The 23236-nt window shown below is 36.2% G+C and overlaps 1 protein-coding gene and 1 long non-coding RNA gene across 6 annotated transcripts in view; one reads left to right on the top strand and one right to left on the bottom strand.

The window, feature by feature from the left end:
• The window catches only part of LOC126876194 (venom serine protease Bi-VSP-like), a 219207-nt gene that overhangs the window by 80311 nt on the left and 115660 nt on the right, over positions 1-23236 (bottom strand). The window contains exons 1-3 of one of the 5 annotated variants that reach the window (XM_050639052.1): positions 1936-2877; positions 321-518; positions 59-154 (exon numbers count right to left, since the gene is read on the bottom strand). The exons of the other annotated variants lie outside the window; for them this stretch is intronic. Coding sequence (XP_050495009.1) covers positions 59-154; positions 321-518; positions 1936-2038 — 397 coding nt within the window. The 5' untranslated portion in view covers positions 2039-2877. Of the gene's footprint in view, positions 1-58; positions 155-320; positions 519-1935; positions 2878-23236 lie in introns of those variants that run through there. 5 annotated transcript variants of the gene reach the window in all.
• On the top strand, positions 4004-5969 carry LOC126876225 (uncharacterized). The gene is made up of 3 exons (XR_007694013.1): positions 4004-4168; positions 4443-4676; positions 4828-5969. It is a non-coding gene; the product is annotated as an uncharacterized LOC126876225 (long non-coding RNA).

Below are 23236 nucleotides of genomic sequence, written 5' to 3'. Positions count from 1 at the left end.
AAGAAAGATATTTAAGACTGGAACTATTTAATTTTATTATAAAATTGATATCACTTACTATATCTTAATGCTCCCCATCCAGCAACAAGGGGGTTATAGCCGACGAAGTTGCTCTTTCGTAGGGGCTCTTTCGTACAAATGGGATATACGTACCCTGAAAAATAAAAAAATAAATGAAAATGCAGGAAACGAATGACCAAAAGTATGAGAAAGAATTATACACGCTTTATGACACAATATATGTGTACAGTAAGAAATTTCAGGATATGATACTTCAGTAATACTCAATAGCATATATATATATATATTTGAGGACTTACTCGAAAATGGCACCTCCTCCACCAATCTAAGAATGGCAATATTATGATTGTGTATGTTTTCTATTCCATCCATATGTGCACAATGTGCTGCGGTCAAAACATGCCTAGCCGATATCAGGGAACCTCCGCACTTCCATAGTGGTTTGTCTGGGTTTCGGGGATTACGAAAACCTAATGCAGCGATCCATGGCCAAGCGCCTAAAATGCAATAGTCATAGTTGTGAATATACATAATTTTTTCTCACATAACGGGTAACAACGATTATTACCTATTCGATATTCGATCATACAGCAGACGATAAGTACATACGTACAAATACTCTGAAATAGAGATTTGATAAAGACAGAAATTAAATTTTTATTCCAGTGGAATACAAATTATTAAATAATTCTATATAATTTCTATTTGAACTATACTGAACTATAAAGTTCAAACGTGTAATTTCTGCCCTAACAGTTTTTGATCTCTATCCATATTATTACTCCTATATCAATTTTTTATTTCAAGCAAAAAGATACTCTTCCTAACATGAAGTAAAAGAAAGAAATAATTCAAGTTAATAAGTAAAGTTACTACCGATAAAATCATAGCATTATTATTTAGTCTAATTGAAATGTACATTGATGTGCTGTTTAATGCCTTTAAAGTTCATTCTTTGCAGTAAATGGCTTATTATTAATCGGAAAGAAAGACATAAAACGTACCAAGTTCAGCTGGTTTACCATCGACCACCCTGGTATGAGAGACGTTGCTAAAACCACAGTATGGTGGTCGCAAAGCCTTATACTTATACACAGTTTTTATTAAAATTTCTCTCTTCTCTTTGTTTGGATCGTTCGGACAGCAAACGATCGTAACATTGCCCTGGTATCTGCACACTGATCGTCTATAAAAATCGGTGGCTGTACGGTACTGTATCTGCCATATTTCTTGCAGAGGTTTACATTTTCTGTAGTCAAGGCACCTGCCTTCTTGATTGTCCGGTGTGGTACATTCTGGATCAAACAATTTTAAAACATTTATACAGTTCAAAGATGCGTAAGAAAGCGACACCGATTACTCAACTTTCGAAGTAAAAGGCCGATCAAGTCCACCGGATTGCCCTACAGACACGTATTAATCCGTAAGAGTTAGTCATCATGTTGATAATAATTATCTAAAGAAACTTTTCACGTGAAAATATAAAATTTTAATTGATTAGATATTGTGTTAGCCATACTTAAGAAAGAAAATGAAAATGAATGAAATGAAAGAAAAGGACTACCTTCAACCTCATGTTTTAAATAAACACTTTGTCAGTTTTGCGGTAAATAAATTCTTAGGAATTCAGGACAGTTTTTAGTGAATCATTTTGTTTCGACCGTTCGCGGAGAGACGCGATCGCGAGATAGCACGTCAACGAGAGTTGTAAGTTCCCGTTACGATTAAATAATCGACGCCACGAACTGATCGATCCCCTTATTTCGATTATGATAATAAGGGTAGTTCAATGAAATTCCACAGAATTAACACAAATAAATTAATGTTTATTTCAACAACTTATTAACTAGAAAGATATAAATGGAACAAAAAAAATGTAACTGCGTTTTGGTTGATAAGTAATGCGCGACATACCACATGTGTTGACGGTTCGACTTCTCGAAAAGTTCTGAACGCCTTTCGATTTTTTTCGTTTTTTCTGGAAGGCGACCCCCACTACGTTCGGATCACGCCACATTCTTTTACTGCGAGGTAAAATACGGGCCACGAGTCGACGTTTCTGGAAGTCGCCCTGCTTAATGAACCATGCGCTTGCCACTACAATGTTTGTTTGCCGGGCAGACGCGACGATCCGTCTGCGACATTATAGTGCCGCGATCGATAGTTAAGAATATGACCTATTGTAAGCCGCATGGCGTAACATTCTCCCCCCGTTGAGAGGGTACCGATCAAACTAGCGAGGTGTGGTTGAAGTTCCCATCTTATTTCGTCTCGGTGGCTAGTTGTTCGGGTTTCTCGAGATCGGGTTGAATTGGCAGTGGGACAAGCCTTTTGACGCCCCGATCCAAAATGCTCTTTGCCGTCTGAACTGTAGCTGTCCGGATGACACCATCGGCGCCTGGTTGAACCTTGATAACTCGGCCCAGAGGCCAATGCATGGAGGGAACGTTGTCCTCTCTGAGGATGACGATTGTGCCCTTTTGGATGCTGTGTCCACCCTTGCTCCATTTATTGCGGTTGGTTAGCTCGTTCAAATACTCCTTATGCCAGCGGTTCCAAAAATGTTGTTTAAGCTGTTGGATATGCTGCCATTTGGAGAGTCGGTTCGATGGAATGTCTCTGAAATCTCGATCACGTAAGCACATTAATGAATCGCCAATGAGGAAATGTCCGGGAGTGAGGGCTAGGAGATCATTTGGATCGGTGGAGATAGGAGTTAGCGGGCGGGAATTGAGGACTGCTTCTATTTCTATGATAAGAGTATTACGGTGTTAAGCTCATATGTTTCTGTTTCTCCACTCGCGCTGCGCCATAATATCCTTTGATATTTCCGATCCTCTGGTCGTACGAGGAATTGCCGATACAGGAATTTTCTCGATGTCGCCAGTGAGTACGTACTGATGAGCGCGGAATCTAATTAATATGCAAAATAAATTGTGAATTGATTCGAGAATATAGGATTTCCCCATTTTCATGATTATCGTGATTTTTGTATAAATATATTTTTTAAGATACTAATAATTAGGTACTTATAAATTAGTATTATCAATTATTTTGCATTTATAATTCCGCCTCTAGTATAAGTGTTAATTGAAAACTAACTTTATGTTTGAAAAAGTACTAGCAAAGTCGTTGAGTAACAAGCCACTGATGCTAACACAAATAGCATTGTCGTAATTAAATATTTCTAAATATTCATTTTTCATTTTGAACCTGTAGAAACAATTTATTATATATACTATTAGCTAAGTAATTGCATATTTAATTAAGTCGAAATATAAAACTTAGTTATTTTAATAATTTAAAAAATAAAAAACTGACAAACATTTCAATTTAATTTATGGTTGGAACAAAAGACAGTTATTCTTCATTAATTGAAATATTGCAATGCAGAGTACTTTCCAAAATACGCCGAGAGTATTCCTGATGGTGAAACGAGCGTTGCTTCATCGAACGCAGCTAAAGAAAACAACATCTATGTAGTTGGTGGTACGATGCCTGAAATAGAGGGCGCTAAATTGTACAATACCTGTACTATTTGGGGTCCCGATGGAACTTTGATAGCAAAACACCGAAAGGTAAGTAATATATTCCTTTATGGCTTTGAATTTGAAAATATTGGGGCGAAGAAAGTGACTCTATCTAGGAATAATTTAGGAATATACATATGTACATACGTATACTATAACCAATTCTATAATTTACGGTTTATAAAATACGTTATGATACGGGAAACGCCCATTTTTGTTGTAATGTGTTTGTGTTGTATAAATTTTTCACATACTTAAAATATTATTATACTTATTTTTTCTCCTTTTTAAACATTATTAAATGATAGGATTTTTTAATAAAAGAAAGTGATAAAAACGCTGTCAGTTATTAAATAAAAAATAATTAAAGTTTAGGAGTTGGTAACTTTGATATTAAATTACAAAAGTTGCAGCAATAGAATTAGCGACTACATTTTTATGTTATTAGGTACATCTATTCGACATCGACATTCCTAATAAGATTACTTTTCGAGAGAGTGATTCACTCAGTCCTGGTAACTCCCTAACGACGTTCGATGTGAAGGGCTGCAAAATAGGTATTGGCATTTGCTATGATATTAGATTCGAGGAAATGGCACGCATTTATCGGAACAAAGGTACAGTAACTTAATCGATCAATACTTAACTAGCAAAAAATTAAATATCTTTCTTAAATATATTCTATATAAAATTAATATAATCTGTAACTCTGTATAAAAAGAAGCTTAATTTAAAAAACCAGTATATTTGCTGAAAATGAAACAAATAAAAGAATTAAAAGCACAATAAGAGGACTGTCCTCGCATATTCAGAAATGATGGAATGTGAACCGTGCAACTACGAAGTTAATTGGTATTCGGTGGCTTCATATTTCCTGCTTCTCTGGGTTAGGTTGCCAAATGCTGATATATCCAGCGGCATTCAATATGACCACTGGACCACTGCACTGGTCATTACTTCAGCGTTTCAGAGCGAATGATAATCAATTATACGTTGCCTGCATATCACCGGCTCGTGTTCCTTAAGCAAGTTACGTCGCATGGGGACATACACAGTTGACCAATCCCTGGGGAAAGATTCTTTACGATTTGGAAACTCAAGAGAATATGGCAGTCACCGATATCGGTAATTTACAGCTTAAAATTAAAAGCGAGAGATCCATGATGTAATTAATTTTTAGTCTCGTTAATTTATCGATTTAGCCATCTTCCTCTGTATTTGTTGAATTTATTAGTAAGCATTACTTATTACTTCGTATGTTTCTTTTTTCTATCAGATCTAAAAGTTGTTGAGGAAGTAAGGGCTCAGATACCTACATTTTCTCAGAGACGTACAGATTTGTACGACACTGTCCGTAAGAAGGAGTAACTCTACACTAAAACAGAAAATGTTTTTTTATAATATTTCTACTACGATATCCTTTTTTTTGTGAATTATTACTAATTTCTTATCATTTGTACTAAATGAATGACTCAATTAAGAAAACCAAAACGTTATAAATAATAATCTGTATATCTTGTGTATCAACATGTAATTGGATATTATAATAATATAGGAATGCTATAATAATATAGGATAATAATATAGGAGAATAGTAATATAGAAAAAAACTACATGCTTTTAAACACCTTTAATATCGATCACATAAATTGTTATAATTCACAATGATTACGCATACATAAAAGACCCCTTGATAGTAAAATTTACGATCAAAAGGCAATTACGTATCGTTTAACAACATTTAATTTATAACACCTTTTAAACATTTAGACAGATTAACACATAACACTTCTTATATATAAACATCAATTCGAAGTTATCAGCTTGGAGAAATTGGTCGATTAATACCTGTAGATTGTCTGTCTCGATGAAAGACTTAAAGAGAGCAAAAACATGATAATGCCGCTAATATAATATTCCTTCTTTCTTGTATCTGTCTGCCTCTCAGGTCGTTTTACTAATTACAATAAGTAATTTCGCCTTCTTTGCGCTCTCTTTTAACGCATTCGAGACCGAAAGAAATTCATATCAGTCAGTAGGCAAGGGTATAGTATACATATTTTATATATAACTTATGTAGTAATGTATATATCATGTTAATTTCATATTTTTTTCAATATAGAATTATTATATATATATATATATGACTGTACATAATACATTATAGAATAACATAGTATATAATTTTATATTTTAAAAATATGAGGCATACTATTTAAGATTGTCATCGATTTAAAATCAAAGTATGAAAAGGATACCCTGGAGAGAGTAAAACACAGAATCATTCTAACTAAACATTCAGATCGTACCGACACCTAGGTATCGTCTTACAATTAAATCTCGGTCTCGAATGGATTAAAATGAAATACATACTTGCAGCTTCAACATCTTCAATATCGAGAAGATTCAAACTTTACAAATAAATGTAAATTGCGATGTAAAACAACGCGATGTAAAAAGGGAAAAAGGAGGAAAGAAGGAACAGGGAAGCAAAGAGAAGAAACGAATTTTTCATTTTCTCTTGCCAGGAATATAAGATGCTAAGTAATCTTCCTAAGTAATCTCCTCCAGCTTTTTCTAGTTTGATCAATAATTATTAGTACATGTTAGGAAAACAAATAGAATTTTTGTTCTCAAGCGAGGTATAATCTAAATTTTGTATGTACACAAAAATGTTAAATATCTGTAATAAACATGGTATAATCAATTTTTTTACATAAAATTATATTGTATAGGCTATTGTTATTTAAACATTTTAAATTGGATGAAGAAAAAAAATGACGCAAATAAAACGTAGGACATTTTAATTAAAGAGACTAATATAGAGATTTATCTACTTAACTGTGATTAAATCATCTCCACTTAACGCTCTACCTCTTCTATTAATTATGCTTCGTTAAACTATGATTACAGAGGATGGGTTTTTTGATAAAATGACATTCTGACAAATATATATAGATCGATATATATAGATATAGATAGACAAATATATAGATTCTTACAACAGTAGTTATGAATGAACAGTAGTTATTGTATCAATTCCGTTCTTCAGAAGCTTCATTTGTGAAAAGACAATTCGCCAGAATATGGATTCACTGTAGTTATAGCTATAGGATTTCAATCTAGTTGACAGACTTGCTTTACGTAGAGAATATCTGTCTCTTGTTCTACCTTATCGCGATTCTCTCCTCATCTTATACGCTTTGTCGAGCAAAGTAATATTGGCATATATCTCGGCTCTGGTTACAATCATTAGTTTCCGCCTAAACGGTTAGAATCACATAGCTCGCGCTCTACTCTCGTTTATTCAACATTCAGGCCATATGGTCGCATGCGACGAGTTTTATGTTAATTCCGACCGATTACAATACCTTTCTTTCGTTTACAAGGAACGACGAGACTGGCAGTTGCGTGATTTCCAATGCAAAAGCCGCGATATCTGCACGATAACCTAACCTCAACCGATTTTGTTGTACTATTCTTACGTGGACTTCGTTTGTACCACTTTCGTAACAAAAATAGAATACGTAGAACACAGCATTCCGTTATGCGATATTGTCGATTCCTAACATCCGAAAAATCAGAGATAATTATTTCCCTACAGTTGTACATTTGTGTGAAAAATTACGAACGTAAAGTTGTTTGGTGCATGCACAGTCCTCCCCTCCGCTGCATTTGCGTGGACATGCTAGAAAGATTCACTTTTCCACGGTGAAACTGTATGTATTATAATTTCATTTTTACAAAGGTCGAACATCCTACTATGCATAAATTTAATATTAATATAAGCAGGTTTCGTGTTAAGTATTACATCTGACGTATAAGCACACGTGTGTACGAGCCTTGGTTTTAAATGTCTTATAGTAGACACCGAAAAGATTATTCAGTTGGATATCTGACTCAATATCAATATTTTACTAGGAGATAACATGTTAAGAACACGTTGGTGGATGGCATGGGAGATGATGAATGAAGACATACTTCTGTGAGATACATAAAATAGTAGTCAGAACGTATTTTGGCGCTTGGGGACAGCAACAGCTTTTTTTTTTTTTTTATTTATTTGTTGGAATTACAATCAATTCTCGCGTTGAGAATTTTCAGTAATTTTTCTGGCGTGGCGCAGTGACATGGCTGTTTATTTACAATAAGTTAATACTTATTATAGATAGGTATAATTTATAAGTATTATAAGTAAGTGCATTAGCTTAATTTGGATAATTAAATGAATCTAACGTTTAGGTCTAGCGGGTAGTGCCTCTTCAGCCTGCGAATCTGGTCCGTCGTATCGAGTAGTCCAGTGATTAGGGGGTTTCGGTGTTTCTTGACTCTTTTGCTATATCTGTCGCTATATTTTGCTATTTCCTCTTTGACTGTAGGTATCTTGAGGTCGCGATGGATGGTTTCGTTGGTAACATACCAAGGTGCGTCTATTAAGGCTCTTAGCGTTTTCGATTGGAATCGTTGTAGTATTTCGATGTTGGAGTTACTTGCTGTTCCCCATCGCTTCCTATATCCCTATATTCCGTACTTGCTTCGCTTGGTACTTTTATAATTTTCGCAGTTACAATAAAAAATTTAATTCTTAACAGATTAAAGATTTAACCTCTTGCTTTATAGTGTACAATAATTTTTTTTTTTTTTTTTTTTTTTTTTTTTTTTTTTTTTTTTTTTTTTTTTTTTTTTTTTTTGTATAGGTTATGTGATCCATAGTTTGAGTAAGCAGTACACACACACACACACACACACACACACACACACACACACACACACACACACACACACACACACACACACACACACACACACACACACACACACACACACACACACACACACACACACACACACACACACACACACACACATTTACGTGACAAGCTTTCATTTCAATCTATATTTAAGATTAATATTTTATCAGTTTCTGTTCGTAACAACATCGAAGTAGTCAATAAGTTTGAAGAGTATAATTAAGGAAGCTATGAAGCAAGAGGTTAAGAACAAATTCTGAAAGAGTTTATGTACAACTCAGTAGTACTGCTTTACATTACTTTGCGAATTACTTTTCAAGCATAAAAATAGTTTAACAGCCACTTATAGTTACTTCCTTACCATTACATTCATTAAATTCGTTTGATTTTGTAAACTAAATAACCACGCTGACCAGTCTCTTATTTAAAATAGAATTATTTTGTCATATATCCAACAGTTTACTTTCTCTTCGTAAATATTATTAATAATTTTATCAATTTCGTATACTTCCATCCTTCGTATAAGTGACAATAAATCAGAAGAGCTTCATAGCAATATTGAACAACATACAGTCAACTACAGCACCATTAGATACATCCACCATACAGTCAACTACAACACCATTAGATAACAGCAATACAATAGATTATTATTTTCTACGTGTCATTGATTCATCATCATCATTTTCCATTTTTTTAGCATATGTAAAAACGTATCTGACGTAATCTTACCTCGCTCTTTGAGTACAAAAATCCATTCAAATGAAACAAAGGGAAAAGAAATAAGAAAACAAACACTCACATACGAATCTTCATTACATAACTGTATGTACTCCTCGAGGTATAATTACTCAGACACGTTACAGCGTACCTTCTTCGTTCCCTGATGGCTGATGTTGATCGTTGACGTTTATAGTGAAAGAATTTCGTCAACGGCGCCATCTGGATCCCTGTTGAAAAATTAAACTAGCCGCAACAGCACCATTAAGCTCATCACCCAGAGTAGCTTTTGTTGCTGAGTCGTGGAGGAATTATTATCATCAACGACATAAACTTTACCAGTTCCGGTAATGTTCTTCATGTGATCCAGGCATTCGAACTCGCAACATCGCTTTCCAAGACGAAATTTTTTGCATGTCTGTAGTAAAAAGAAATCGAATCTGGTCCGTCGTATCGAGTAGTCCAGTGATTAGGGGGTTTCGGTGTTTGTTGACTCTTTTGCTATATCTGTCGCTATATTTTGCTATTTCCTCTTTGACTGTAGGTATCTTGAGGTCGCGATGGATGGTTTCGTTGGTAACATACCAAGGTGCGTCTATTAAGGCTCTTAGCGTTTTCGATTGGAATCGTTGTAGTATTTCGATGTTGGAGTTACTTGGACAGCAACAGCTGGTGATACTGTCATACACCTCCATTTATAAACTTTCGAAAATCGATGTGACCTTCAAACTTTAGTGTATTCTGTTTCACAGCACAAAATGTTTCCGAAACGTACGTTTATTGTTACAATAAACTTGACTAGTGGCTCTGAAATACTATCCTTGAAAAAACAATGGGGAAATTGGAGCAAAAGCAGAAGGAAATAAACAAAGACCTTGTTGGTTCGTAAAAATAAAATATGCTACAGGAAAAACTTTTTCCAACGGATTGAGATGCGACAAGCTTTAAAAGCTATGACGCGAATCGAGCGTTTGTCTACAAGAGCGCATTTTCGGTGGATATATATGTCGGAATGACATTGGGGATAGGGTTGTCGGTGTTTGAGGAGTCTTCATTGAAGGTAGCCATCGTTGCGGTGTAACGAAGATACGATTTATTGACACAGGTATGAATAACACAGGTTTGACAATCTACCACGGCGGTGAGACGTCCGCGACACTAGTGACAATGGTCTCCGGTTCGATAACGAATCCGCGGCCAACGGGATGACAGATGGGCGTTCTCGCTGAATCTAAGTCTGATTCGTAAAAATAATTGCTGAGCGTAAAGACGTTACTCTTTGGTCGACGGGAGCGCGTAAAAGAATGCCCGTCCCGTCCCGATGATGCCACAGAGGAAAACTATAATGGGGTGTGTCTAAGGACACGAGATCATCGGATTCGTCGAGGAAAGCCTTCGTTTAGGAAGTAAGGGAAATTGACGTTGCTGCTAATTGGTCAATCTCCATATCGGTGGTTAGAAAAAGATGGTAGCCGCCCTCGAGGGAAAGTTGCTAGTGGGAGACGCCGCTCGTTGAAAAATATGTCTCCCCTATCTTCCCGTAGTTGGGACAAAGACTGTTTGTCTGTTTGAAGGACTTTAGTTAACTAAACCTTAAGATTTATAACGGGCCCTCGGGCTAGCCGAACATGTACTGCGGAGACGCATCGACATCTGGCAATCATCTTACTCGAAGAATAGGGTCTGCGTGTGGCGAGCCACGGGACAGAAACCGTGGGAATGTTTACTGTCGCGTGTCGCCACGAATATTTCTTTTAAGGAGAGCTATAGAATTACTCCATACCTTTGTTAGGCAAAGCGTTCATCCCTTGACCGCGGCTACGTTGGGCGACAGACTGTCACCTCGAGCCAAAGCTCACCGTCACTAATCTCGAACAATTACAATCGGATTGAATAACTACAATAGTTTAGTTACAGTTATAGTAGACTTTAGATTGCAATGTTGCGGGGCTATCCAAAGGTTCCGGTGTCCTTTCATCTCCGACATATAGATATACATGTATATGTGACGAAATATACTAAAGCAATATTGACCCTTTGTCGCTGAAAGTATCAAACTACAAAACTTCCTTTCAAATTTTCAGAATAAGGAAATCAGGATCATGATAAATAATTGGAACATAATTAAAAATAATATATCTTCTCTATAAGATAATGAATACATTGGTTCATTTAATTTTTATGGATATTCAAACGCTTCTGTGAAATAAAACGTCAAGATTATAGAGTATAAAATTCATAGCTATGAAATAACTAAAACTCTGATGTATTATTAAAAATATACGTTAGGTTGTATGTAGTGATACATACAAAGATTACATGTACAAACCCATAATTAACACAATGCTACCGCAACCATTCTGCAATCTACCTTGCCCAAAACACTCTTCCAGTCACCTCCAAACTCTTCAATTCTCTCCACCTAACCACCCACAAACCATTCACAAACATGCAATTCCCGACAAAAGAAGAACTTATCGTCAGTTGTCCTTAACATCTCGTTCATTCATTTGGTCCCTATCCCCCTATTTCCTCCCACTGCGATGATCGCACTACATTTTTCCACGTCTCTATTCTATTCTCTGGATGATCTGAATTCTCGAGCAGTCGAGTGACGATTGATCTGTACAATTGATCGATTTCTTTTTACTACAGACATGCAAGAAATTCCGTGTTGGAGAGCGATATTGCGAGTTCGAGTGCCTGGACCATCTGAAGAACGTTACCAGAACTGGTATAGTTTATGTCGTTGATGATAAGAATTCCTCCACGACTCAGCAACAAGAGCTACTCTGGGTGATGAGCTTAATGGTGCTGTTGCGGCTATTTTAATTTTTCAACAAGGATCCAGATGGCGCCGTTGACGAAATTCTTTCATTATAAACGTCAACGATCAACATCAGCCATCAGGGAACGAAGAAGGTACGCTGTAACGTGTCTGAGTAATTATACCTCGAGGAGTACATACAGTTATGTAATGAAGATTCATATGTGAGTGTTTGTTTTCTTATTTCTTTTCCCTTTGTTTCATTTGAATGGATTTTTTTACTCAAAGAGCGAGGTAAGATTACGTCAGATACGTTTTTACATATGCTAAAAAAATGGAAAATGATGATGATGAATCAATGACACGTAGAAAATTATAATCTATTGTATTGCTGTTATCTAATGGTGTTGTAGTTGACTGTATGGTGGATGTATCTAATGGTGTTGTAGTTGACTGTATGTTGTTCAATATTGCTATGAAACTCTTCTGATTCATTGTCACTTATACGAAGGATGGAAGTATGCGAATTGGGAGAAGTCAGGTTGAGAGATGCAAGATTTATACGCTCGTTCTGTCAGTTATCCCAGTGTCTGTTACGCGATAGAAAATGAACGAACTGAATAATAAATGCATTATCGGCATGAAGATTGCTTGATGTAGGCCACCGCTTTTTTTCTATCCTTCCGATACCATTTTTCTTTTTTTTCTTTTTTTGCGAAACACTTTGCTAGTCGTGAGAAGCAGCAATTCCCTTCTGCGAATCAATTACGGTTCACGAGAAATTGTATTATAGCCTGGAACGTATTCAAATTATCTTCAATTATTCTCGGCTGTTTCCATTTCCATTCGTCTCTTACGTAAGTACTCGTTTGATGTACGTACATAGTGAGACAATAATCGTTAACACCTTTAATGTCTTCAGTATTATAGAATAAGACGCGAAAATACGTTGAAACCTGACTTTTAGATTCGCGAGACTCTATAAGGCTTCGAAAGTCTCTTGTTTCAGGCCGAATAAAAAATTGTAGATGAAGAATTACATTGCGAGGTCTGTTAAGGAAAATTTTAAATCGTATCGTTGTAATAGGATTATTTCAGCGAGGGAAATTACGTGTTGCGTGCGAAGCCACGAGCTTTCTTTCAGGCTAATATACATAATTGTCCTATCGAACTTTCCATCTAAACCGTTGCGCTCACACGTGGATTTTGCATTTCAATTTTCTTACTTACAGTCCAGTCCAGTGAGACCAAGTTAAATTTTTCAGCCCTCCGAGGTAGAATATGTTTTATAGAGAGACGTACAACGCCATGAAGGGGAGACAGATCAATAAATTGGGTTATCTTTAAATTACTGACAATCATTTCATCGACGCGGTTTCACCGACACCGAGTCCCCCGGCAACGTCTGTCAAAGCTTATTTACCGATACACTGAAATCAACCACAATCATTTTACCGACCTCTTCCTTTGCTGACAGTTATTATACTCGCTGTCATATGTTATCGTTGATTATACATCTTTATTTACAAATTCGTTCCTGTGTATAACGAAACAAAGGAAGAAACGAAAATGATACGTTTCATGACGCATTGTTAAATTATTAATTAACGAGAGTTACATATCTACATGAATGCTTTGAAATGTCAGTTATAATTCATGAAAATGGATACAAGCCATTTTACTATACATAAATAGAATTATAAAGACATGTTACGTACTAATGCTTTTACGAAATATATTTCTGTATACGTTTGACGTTTCTGTATTATTCCTTATGTGCTTTCTGCTCTTGTGTTTAGCTCGTCGGAAGTAAAAATACGTTAAGCGAATCAGCTAATCTATTCGAGCGTTTCAACGGCTCAGTCTTCTCTTATGCAACTACCAAAAGAGAAGATAAGTCTTTGGTTATACAACATTTCATAACGTCCAAAGTAACGGGGCACTAATTAGTTGCAACTTTAAGACAGACCAGATATCAGTCATCGTCCGTAAATACATTTATTACGATCGTTTAAAGTTTAAAGAAACACCGTTATAAAGTCGTAATACGAGACAAAGCGAAGAGAAAGTAAACTGTTGGATATATGACAAAATAATTCTATTTTAAATAAGAGACTGGTCAGCGTGGTTATTTTGTTTACAAAATCAAACGAATTTAATGAATGTAATGGTAAGGAAGTAACTATAAGTGGCTGTTAAACTATTTTTATGCTTGAAAAGTAATTCGCAAAGTAATGTAAAGCAGTACTACTGAGTTGTACATAACCTCTTTCAGAATTTGTTCTTAACCTCTTGCTTCATAACTTCCTTAATTATACTCTTCAAACTTATTGACTACTTCGATGTTGTTACGAACAGAAACTGATAAAATATTAATCTTAAATATAGATTGAAATGAAAGCTTGTCACGTAAATATATATATATGTACTACTTACTCAAACTATGGATCACATAACCTATAAAAAAAAAAAAAAAAAAAAAAAATTATTGTACACTATAAAGCAAGAGGTTAAATCTTTAATCTGTTAAGAATTAAATTTTTTATTGTAACTGCGAAAATTATAAAAGTACCAAGCGAAGCAAGTACGGAATATATGCGGAATATGAATCGCTCAACGAACCAAAGAGCGGCTCAGTGACAAAATTAGTAAAGTAAAGACCACAAATATTACAACATTATATTCTACCACAAAATAATTCTCTATACAAAAAAGGTACACAACGAATCGATTTTTCACAACGATAAGAGTCAACAGAACCAATCAAGACCAGACGAGACTCTCATAAGACAACGATATCAGAGGGATCAAATCAGCGACTTCAATCTATGTTACAGAGTATAGTTATCAAGAAAAATTGCTCTTTTCATGAAAAGTATGGTAATGATACTCTTATAACACATTGTATATCTGGCAGTCGGATGTGCCCGTGGCCATCGGAAATGTAAAGACGACGCTTTTAGAAAGTGATAGCGCCATCGCGTATTAAAAACGCGTTAGAAGAAGGACGGTTTCGCTATCCAAGGCGAATCGAAAAGTGTGCGTGTTGCGAGAATCAGAGTTGATCGAGACGTCGAAGCATAGAGTCGTTAGAATTGAGTTGCGAGTGTTGTCGAGTGTTAGAGTTGCTAGTGAGAGAGAGAGAGAGAGAGAGAGAGAGAGAGAGAGAGAGAGAGAGAGAGAGTTACCAAATAGTTGTCAAGTTATTTGTTGTAAATACGAGCGTTGCATTTAGTTTTCCTGTTAATCAAACATCGTTTCTCTGTCTAACTAATATCTGTATTTTCAATCCATTATTAATATATTCCGATATTACAAGTGGGGGCTCGTCCGGGATTGAATAAGACAGAGAAACGATACGATTTAACGGAGCTATTTCTGCGGGAGTAGAAAAGAATAGAATAAAATGGCAAACGTTGAAGACGAACGATTGTCGGGTGAAGAGGATTTGACGCTGGAGGAGCTGAGGAGTAAGCTCGCACAGATGAATCTGCCTATATCCGGTGCGAGATCAGTGCTGGTTGCCAGGTTGAACAGAGCGTGCAAACCTGGTCGATCTACTCCTAAGGATTCGAAGCGTGGCGAAGAACCAACAAACCAGCGAGATCTAAGAAGCAAGCAGAGAGCCGAACGCAGTCAAGAGGGAGAGGAAGACCTCGAGAAGCTGAGGACGAAAGAGCTGAGAGCGCGTCTCGTTAGCTTGGGGTTGAAGGTAACGGGAAGAAAATCCGAACTACGCGCGCGGCTACAGGCGGCCCTAGAAGGAGACGATGTATCGTCGGAAGAAGAGAGCTCCGACGAAAGTGAAGGCGAGGACGATAAACAAGGCGCGCGAGAATACAGGAGAGGCACGCGAGCGGTGTATCAGGACCGCGATGAGTAGCAGCAGAAGGTATGCGTCGGTTCGATGTTGAGTCTTAAAGACGTGGAAGACTCATTAGAGAAATTCAGCGGGGATGATCTGCTGAGGGTAAATCAGTGGGTGGAAGACTTCGAGGAAATGGCAGAAGTGTGGGGTTGGTCAGACGCCCACATGGTGGCCTATGCTAAGAAATTACTCGCAGGCTCCGCTCAGGCCTTCGTACGACAAAAACGATGCGCGAAGTCCTGGGCAAAGCTAAAAAAGGCGTTGAGGAATGAGTTTGAAAATGTAGTAAGCGACCAACAGATACATGGCGAGTTATCCCATAGAAAGAAGAAAGCAGATGAGAGTCTGCAACAATATATGTATCACATGTGCGGGATTGCAAAACAAGGAAGGGTTGATACGCAATCCTTGATAGACTACATTATTCAAGGCATTCCCGACGAGGTCGCGAACAAGACTGTGCTATACGGAGCCAGGAATATCGAGCAATTAAAAGAGCGTTTCAGGCGCTACGAAGCGATAAAAAGAGATATGGAGATGAGGACGAAATTTGAGGAGCCGAAGAGTAACAGGGTAAAGCCGGTGGCGAAGCTGTCCGAAACCGAGAGGAACAAGGAACCCGGTCGATCTGGAGATGCGAGGAAGACGCGATGCTACAATTGCTTCAAATGTAGGGAGTACGGACACATCGCATCAAGTTGCGACAATTTGGGTGAGCCCTCAAAAAAAGTTTACAGCGTGTTTCGGTCGTTACAAACAAGGCGTGGTAAGGATGTTAAGATGGAAAATTTCAAATTGAGCGCGTTGATAGACACCGGTAGTGAGCTGACTCTAATGCGAGCAGATCAGCATGTGAAAATCGGAGCGCCCAGATTAAGTCGGGAAATCGTTGGATTTGGCGGTGTCGGTTCCGGAAGGAATTTTACGCTCGGGAAATTTTCCACGAACATTATTATAGACAATGAGTCGTACTGTATAACCATACACGTAGTTCCAGACACAGTGATGCAACATTCGCTTATTATTGGCGCAGACTTTTTGGACACTGTTGAAATAAGTATAAAAGGGGGAGAATCTTTTATTAGTAGAATAAAGGACGAAAATCCCGATGAGTGTCCGGAAGTCCTCAAGATAGATGTAGAGACACAGGCGAGTGAGATAGATTTGTCACACGTTAAGGACATGCAACATAGGCTAAAAAGAGATTTGAAGAGAACCAAAGCATTGCTAAGAGACGCTCAAACGATGCTGGAGAGATCGAAAGGTGACTCGACGGGTAAAGCAGCTTTACGACAGCTGAAGAACCAGTTAGAAGATGCAGAATGCGCTAGAGCAGTTGCAGTTAAAGCGAAACAGGCACTGGAGCAAGAACCGAATGAGACGCAGGCTTCGTTGCAGGAAGTACTGCGGCAACGTTCCGAAGCAGAAGATCGTGTTAATGTAGCTAGTCGCGAACGAACTGAGCTACTGTCGCAATTGGAAGAAAATAAAGAAGAGTTAGCAGAAGTTTTGAAGAAGTATCGGGCAGCTGTGCAGCAAGTGTCGGAGGAACGGAGAATAGTGGCAAGACACGTGGTGATTGGTAAAGTGGACCAAGAGATGGTGTCCTCGTCGGATTCTTGCGGCCAGCAGGAGGACTTAGCGAACATCACGAGGAGGAAGAATCTGGCTAAGGATGTTGTTGATGATATTTGCGAATTTACTGAGAAGGATAGCGTTGCGGATGTGAGGGTTGTTTCAAGTTTTCGGATAGACTCGAAGAGAGTGAATGCAAGGCGAACGAAAAGACAAGGGAAGTCGCACGTGCGGAATCCCTCCAATAATATCGATATACAGAGGATGTGGATGACGAGGACGACGATGGGATTGTCGAGGACACGATGAACGTGAAGACCTTCGAAAAAGAAGAGATCATAGTCTCGGTAGATGGTAAGTTGTTAACGTCTTCCATGTACGAACCGAGCCTACGAAAATGTCACGATGCTGCCACGACGATCAAAGCCCCTGACAAGAGTGAAATGGGTAAACAAACAACGGAGAGGAAGATAGAGGAAGAGCGAAAGAGGAGCAGTAGCATCGAGGACGAACAGGCCGCGGTGTTCCAAGAGGAACGAGATCAGCTGCGTGCGGACGCAAAGAGACGGATTGAGGAGATCCAAATCCGAAACAAGCGGGCGTATAACAGGAGACGCAAGAAGGCGACAGCATACAGGACGGGAGATCTAGTGGCAATCGAGAGGATGCAGAGGGGTCCCGGGCTAAAGCTGCATCCGAAGTTTCTTGGACCGTATCGGGTGATAAAAGTCCTGCGAAATGACCGATACATAGTGCAGCGAGAGGGGGAGCACGAAGGGCCACGTACAACTTCCACGGCAGCCGATCACATGAAATGGTGGAATGCTGACGATAGTGATGTAAGTGCGAGCGGCGCTGATGAGCACATCTGAGGGCAGATGTGATTGTCAGGAAAGGCCGATTGTAATATCGTAGAATAGCTTTGATTGGAGATCGGCTGAAAATAGAAAAACCGTGTACGTCGTGTTTCTGTGGTTCGTTTACATTTAAGAGTGCCTACGTGACTAAAGGCACGTAGTTGGTAGTTCTTACATAGGTATGAGGGAAACAATAGACAACGTTAGAAGAAGGACGGTTTCGCTATTCAAGGCGAATCGAAAAGTGTGCGTGTTGCGAGAATCAGAGTTGATCGAGACGTCGAAGCATAGAGTCGTTAGAATTGAGTTGCGAGTGTTGTCGAGTGTTAGAGTTGCTAGTGAGAGAGAGAGAGAGAGAGAGAGAGAGAGAGAGAGAGAGAGAGAGAGAGTTACCAAATAGTTGTCAAGTTATTTGTTGTAAATACGAGCGTTGCATTTAGTTTTCCTGTTAATCAAACATCGTTTCTCTGTCTAACTAATATCTGTATTTTCAATCCATTATTAATAAATTATAATTAATCGAACAAAATTACACCTTTAATATATTCCGATATTACATTACCGTGATGTAATATTTATCATGCTTATTTTGTACGTAAAACGAATCGTTGGAATATTCCCGAAGCTAACGAAGCATTTCCCAAAAGTTAAACCGAAGAGATTAACGCGAATAGTTAAGTGAAATTTTTCCATTAACTTGCTGACCAACCGGCAAATAAAAAATCATAAAAATTGTTTCAATGTGTTGAGGTCACGCATAACTTCTTTTTTCATTGACGATTACCAAACAGGTAAAATTTCGAAATTGTACGAAGGCCACGTGACCAGATCGTATTGGAATTTGAAGTGCATGGAAAAAGACAACTCGAAGTACAAACCTTGAGCTGTACTACTCGAAGTACAAACGTGAACTAATGGATGCAGAAAAGCAATTAACGCCAAACATCCGAACAGCATCTTGGAGCCCGTCATTGTTCTGAAATAAAAGAAGTGACGAATTAAAAAGACGCAGGACTAATAATAATAAAGGAAACTTAGTTCGTATTATAAATTGAATTTACATCAGAAAAGAAGCACGATCAAGCGAAACAGATCGTAGAAATGACAAATATCATCGATATACGTTTCAGTGTAATTTCACTTTTGAAAATTATTTAGTTTAATACGATCGTATTCATCGCTCCGAAACTTTCATTGTGCTGCAATTTGTGCTGCGTCTTTTTAATTTCTCTATCTTTCTGTGTTTTCGGAAAAATTACTTGAAAGATTAAGAATTGCTTGCCTTATTTTATTTTCGATTAGTTAGGATTTGATTATTCCAGGTAAGGTTTATTATTTATAACAGGTTTTATCACTTGTTTATTATTTAGGAGTTTGTTATTTTAGGATTAGTACCTTTTAGGATTTCTTATCCTTCGAGTTTCTGTTTCAGATATCTAGGTCTATTTCAAGATGTTTTATTACATTAGGATTATTTATTCGATTAAGATAATTTAAGAGTTTCACAATGTACAAAGAAATAATCGCGTGAAATTTAGATTTATGCTTTAAACGTATTAAACACGCGGTAATTTCAATGTCTATAGCCTCGAACGTGTTCTGATTAGTTGTGTCATTGTCTGTGACATTGAAATCACAAAAATCCATTGCAAGTGTGCTGTCATGCAATGTGGATGTAATTGGGTTTTTTGGGGTTAGGTTGGGGTTAGGTTGTATCATCTGATTTGTACAGTACTATTTTAACGCAAGGACAGGAAAGTTATTATATATTTCCCGTCCATTATTTGAATCGTTGTGAAGTGTAACGAATTATATTCGATTCGAGGAGATGTTAATGAATTAGCCATTTCATATGTAATTACATGGAAATAAAAATCATTGCAAAAGTAATTGATCTAATGACAACGGAATTTCCAATATTTTTTTGTTTCGTCACCTCTTTTTCGTAATATATCTTTTATAGGTACGTGATTTATTAATCGTTCGAATGGAAATAATTATTCGTATAATATTCAAACGATTCTAGCCATAAAATAAATTAAAACGATACCTGTCAATGATATGCAATCTGCGTATGACGTCAACCTCGATCTATGCTTATACAAGAAATTTTATCAATCAATGACTAGATATACAATAATCAAATATTATAAAATTTCCTGAAAACCTTTAGGTGTTAATATCTTTAATATTTGCAAGTTATTGTTTAGCGCTAATTAGTTAGAATGTAACAAGTGGTGTACCAGAATTGAGATAATTAAGCCACACGAACAATCTTATTTAGATCTTTTTAATTTTTTAATTCTCTTTTGCTCTAATACTTCGTAAAATTAATCTTCATTAGCTACTACACTTCATAGAATAACAAGAGATAATTTTTCTTATATAACGTTTCATTCATAAAATCTATCATTAAAGTATATCTTCATAAAAATATCATTCCATACTAACGGTATATTTGGCGTCATACGAGATAACAGTTACCAGTGATGACATATGTAACTTTATAAAGATATCTCGTTTTATTATATATTAAAAGAATGTACTCATTGCTGCTATATTTCAGATGAAAAAAAGGCGGCAACGATTTTACAGTAAAATCGTTCGTTTACAACTGATTCATTTACATTTCATGATAATACTGTGCATTCTGAATATGCTATGATTTGGTTTAAAATAATAAATAGTCCATTCTTGCATACTATTGCTCCAGCTTTACTTGTATTTTCGATATTGGTATAAATAGAAAGACAATTAATGTCGTTCGAGTCTATTTTCGGATCATTTATATTACGTTTAATCCATATAGTTATCATATGAGACATAGTATCGTAAAATTTGGAAGAATAAAACGTTCGTACAGGAAGTACATTTTATAAGAACTCCAACAAATCTGCGTGTGCACCTAAAATACAAACTGATAGTGATAGTGATTGTTCATAAGTTTATATACATTATCTAATGTCAATCGAAGGTATCAATTCTTTTTCTCCATAAGAGTACTTTTTCATTTATATGTGTTCAAAAATACATGTGTTCAACCGTGAAGCATATGTCACCTACAACGAAAAAGAGTTTTCCTATACTTAATATTTCCTTTATATACCTATGAAAGTCTATTCTTCGCGTAGTATGAAATTATGAATAAATCTGGAATATTGTTCAATCTGAAAAGAAAAATAACTTATTGACATCATTCATTGATACGAGATTCAGAATGTTTGTTTTGTCTTGCAGAAAAAGAAGGCAGCCCTCCCTTTCTTTTAATGTGAAATAGAAAGCGAAAATTTGAAAACAGATTTTTTGGAAATTTACTTGCAAATATCGTTTTCAATATCGTGATTTTCTTCCCAATGGTACTGTACTTTCAAATTTTCCAGTATCCCTCTAAAAACAAAAAGTCGAACCTCGTTATTGTTAACGTAGGCATTACAAGGAAGCGAAGTATTAGAAAGCAGCTCCTTTTTATTATGGATTTCTCTATAATCATGTAAATAAGAAATTCCGGAAATTTTTTCCTCAAGAATTTAATTCTTGTGTTTTGATTGATAATTATTACACTGCATACTAACTTTTCGCATACTGTTCGCGTCTAACAGTTTCCTAATAATAACTACTTCAAAATTACATATGTTCTTGCACGAATTCAAAAGTACGTATGATACAATTACAATTGATTCTAAAATAATAATTATTTAAAGATATTAAGATACTAATTAAACGTTTCACTGTATTTCAAAATCTGGAACAACAAATTTTTATTTATAAAAAATGAAACTGTCTTTATATATTCTTTGTCACGATGCTATTTCTTATTACCGTGTCGACATTTTTTAAAATTCATTTTGTTATCTCTACGCAATATGAAAATTCATATACTGCTTAATATTTTTTGCATATTATCCATCCACCGCATGATATCTTCTGAAAAATCAAAATATTAATGTTATATTATTACAATGCTTCTTAAATATCAATTTTTGACAAATTTGAAATCCAATATATTTTGCACAATTATTATTTATCAAAAAATTCCAAGTTAGTAACTTTCTTTTCAAATGGCAAATAACATATACTTTGACTTACCTGTAAGTTTTTGTTCCTAATCATCATTTCCTCTTATAGAACATCATTATTGTTCTTATAATTACTACCAGTGTCATAGATATTGTAGTGGCTACAACTGAATTAATAGAAAATGATAAATAACTGTGTATAACACTAACACATAATTGTGTATAACAATGACACATAACTTTTACTTACATATCTGTCGATAAGGGATTACTTACTGTGATATCCTGTTGATGTTTCTTAAGGCACTTGATTAGGTGCGATACGGTATCATTCCTTATGGTATACTGTAGATAAGTATTTTAGAAAATAACAAGAATAAATCTAAATTATTCAGAGGTTCCAGTTTCGGCTTAGACATAAATACAGGACCATTTGCAAAGAAGAAAGGGTGCGTTTCTACAGCCTCGTTATAGTAACCATGAATACCAATCTCTGAATTACTGGTTACTAAACATAAATATCCTATAAAATTTAATATATTTCTTTAATTTTTAATACATACATGAGTTAGTAGTTCTAAATTATGAATCATCCTACCTGTGATATTACGCTTTTCCTTATAATATCATCACTCGAGTGAACAACATTAAGATCATGTAAACCATGTCATCCTATCTTACTGTGAAGATACTTAGTTATGTTATCTAACATTATAAAAATATCATCAAATTCAAGTCCTTTTATTCACATCACATGGCCACGACGATCTGGTTCTTCGTTATATAATGTTCTAAAATTTGTCGTATATATAGGATGTACAAACCGTGATATCAAGGTATCAGTTCTTCCTTCCCAAGGGACAGTTTCATTAAAATTCTGATAGAATTAAAAATTAATTATTAATATTCTAACAATCATATATGTTAAATACGTTATAGTCAACGATATATACCTGAGCGAATGTAGGGGTGATTCCTTGATAATTATAAATGTCATCAGCCCACATCATTGTGCCACTTCTTTGTACTCCAGCCTCTAGATTAACAGCCTAAACAAATACGAAATTTTATAGAAGCTGTACAAAATATAGTATATATGCGCAATATTGAAGCGTTCAAGGGGATATAAAG

The sequence above is a fragment of the Bombus huntii genome, unplaced genomic scaffold, assembly GCF_024542735.1.
Source record: "Bombus huntii isolate Logan2020A unplaced genomic scaffold, iyBomHunt1.1 ctg00000067.1, whole genome shotgun sequence".
Taxonomy (NCBI): domain Eukaryota; kingdom Metazoa; phylum Arthropoda; class Insecta; order Hymenoptera; family Apidae; genus Bombus; species Bombus huntii.
The sequence above is the reverse complement of the archived record's forward strand: the minus strand, read 5'-3'. Positions and strand labels throughout refer to the sequence as shown.